Raw genomic sequence first — 201 nt, forward strand, 5'->3', positions numbered from 1 at the left:
GGAGTGGAAGAAGCCAGCGTAGACCAGGGGGTTGCGCTTGTCCCTTGTCTGCAGCAGAAAGACATCCCCTGCAAGCCAAGAGGGTGTCAGTGCTGCCCTGATGTGCCAGAGCCCCCTGTGAGCACCCTGGGGGGCCACCTGCACCCCCTCACTCACGGAGCTCATCGAAGTGGGTGTCTGCCCCGTCGGGTCCACGCATGG

The 201-nt window shown here is 64.2% G+C and overlaps 1 protein-coding gene across 1 annotated transcript in view; it reads right to left on the reverse strand.

Annotated features, from left to right (window-relative positions):
* LOC104497960 (semaphorin-3B-like) overlaps positions 1-199 on the reverse strand; it is a gene marked incomplete at its 3' end in the record, with an annotated part of 983 nt that extends 784 nt beyond the window's left edge. The window contains exons 1-2 of the mRNA XM_010141271.1: positions 157-199; positions 2-68 (exon numbers count right to left, since the gene is read on the reverse strand). Of these exons, the coding sequence (XP_010139573.1) occupies positions 2-68; positions 157-199 (110 nt within the window). The remainder of the gene's footprint in view (position 1; positions 69-156) is intronic.
* Between the last annotated feature and the right edge of the window lie 2 nt (positions 200-201).

Source organism: Buceros rhinoceros, unplaced genomic scaffold, assembly GCF_000710305.1.
Source record: "Buceros rhinoceros silvestris isolate BGI_N320 unplaced genomic scaffold, ASM71030v1 scaffold36578, whole genome shotgun sequence".
NCBI lineage: Eukaryota > Metazoa > Chordata > Aves > Bucerotiformes > Bucerotidae > Buceros > Buceros rhinoceros.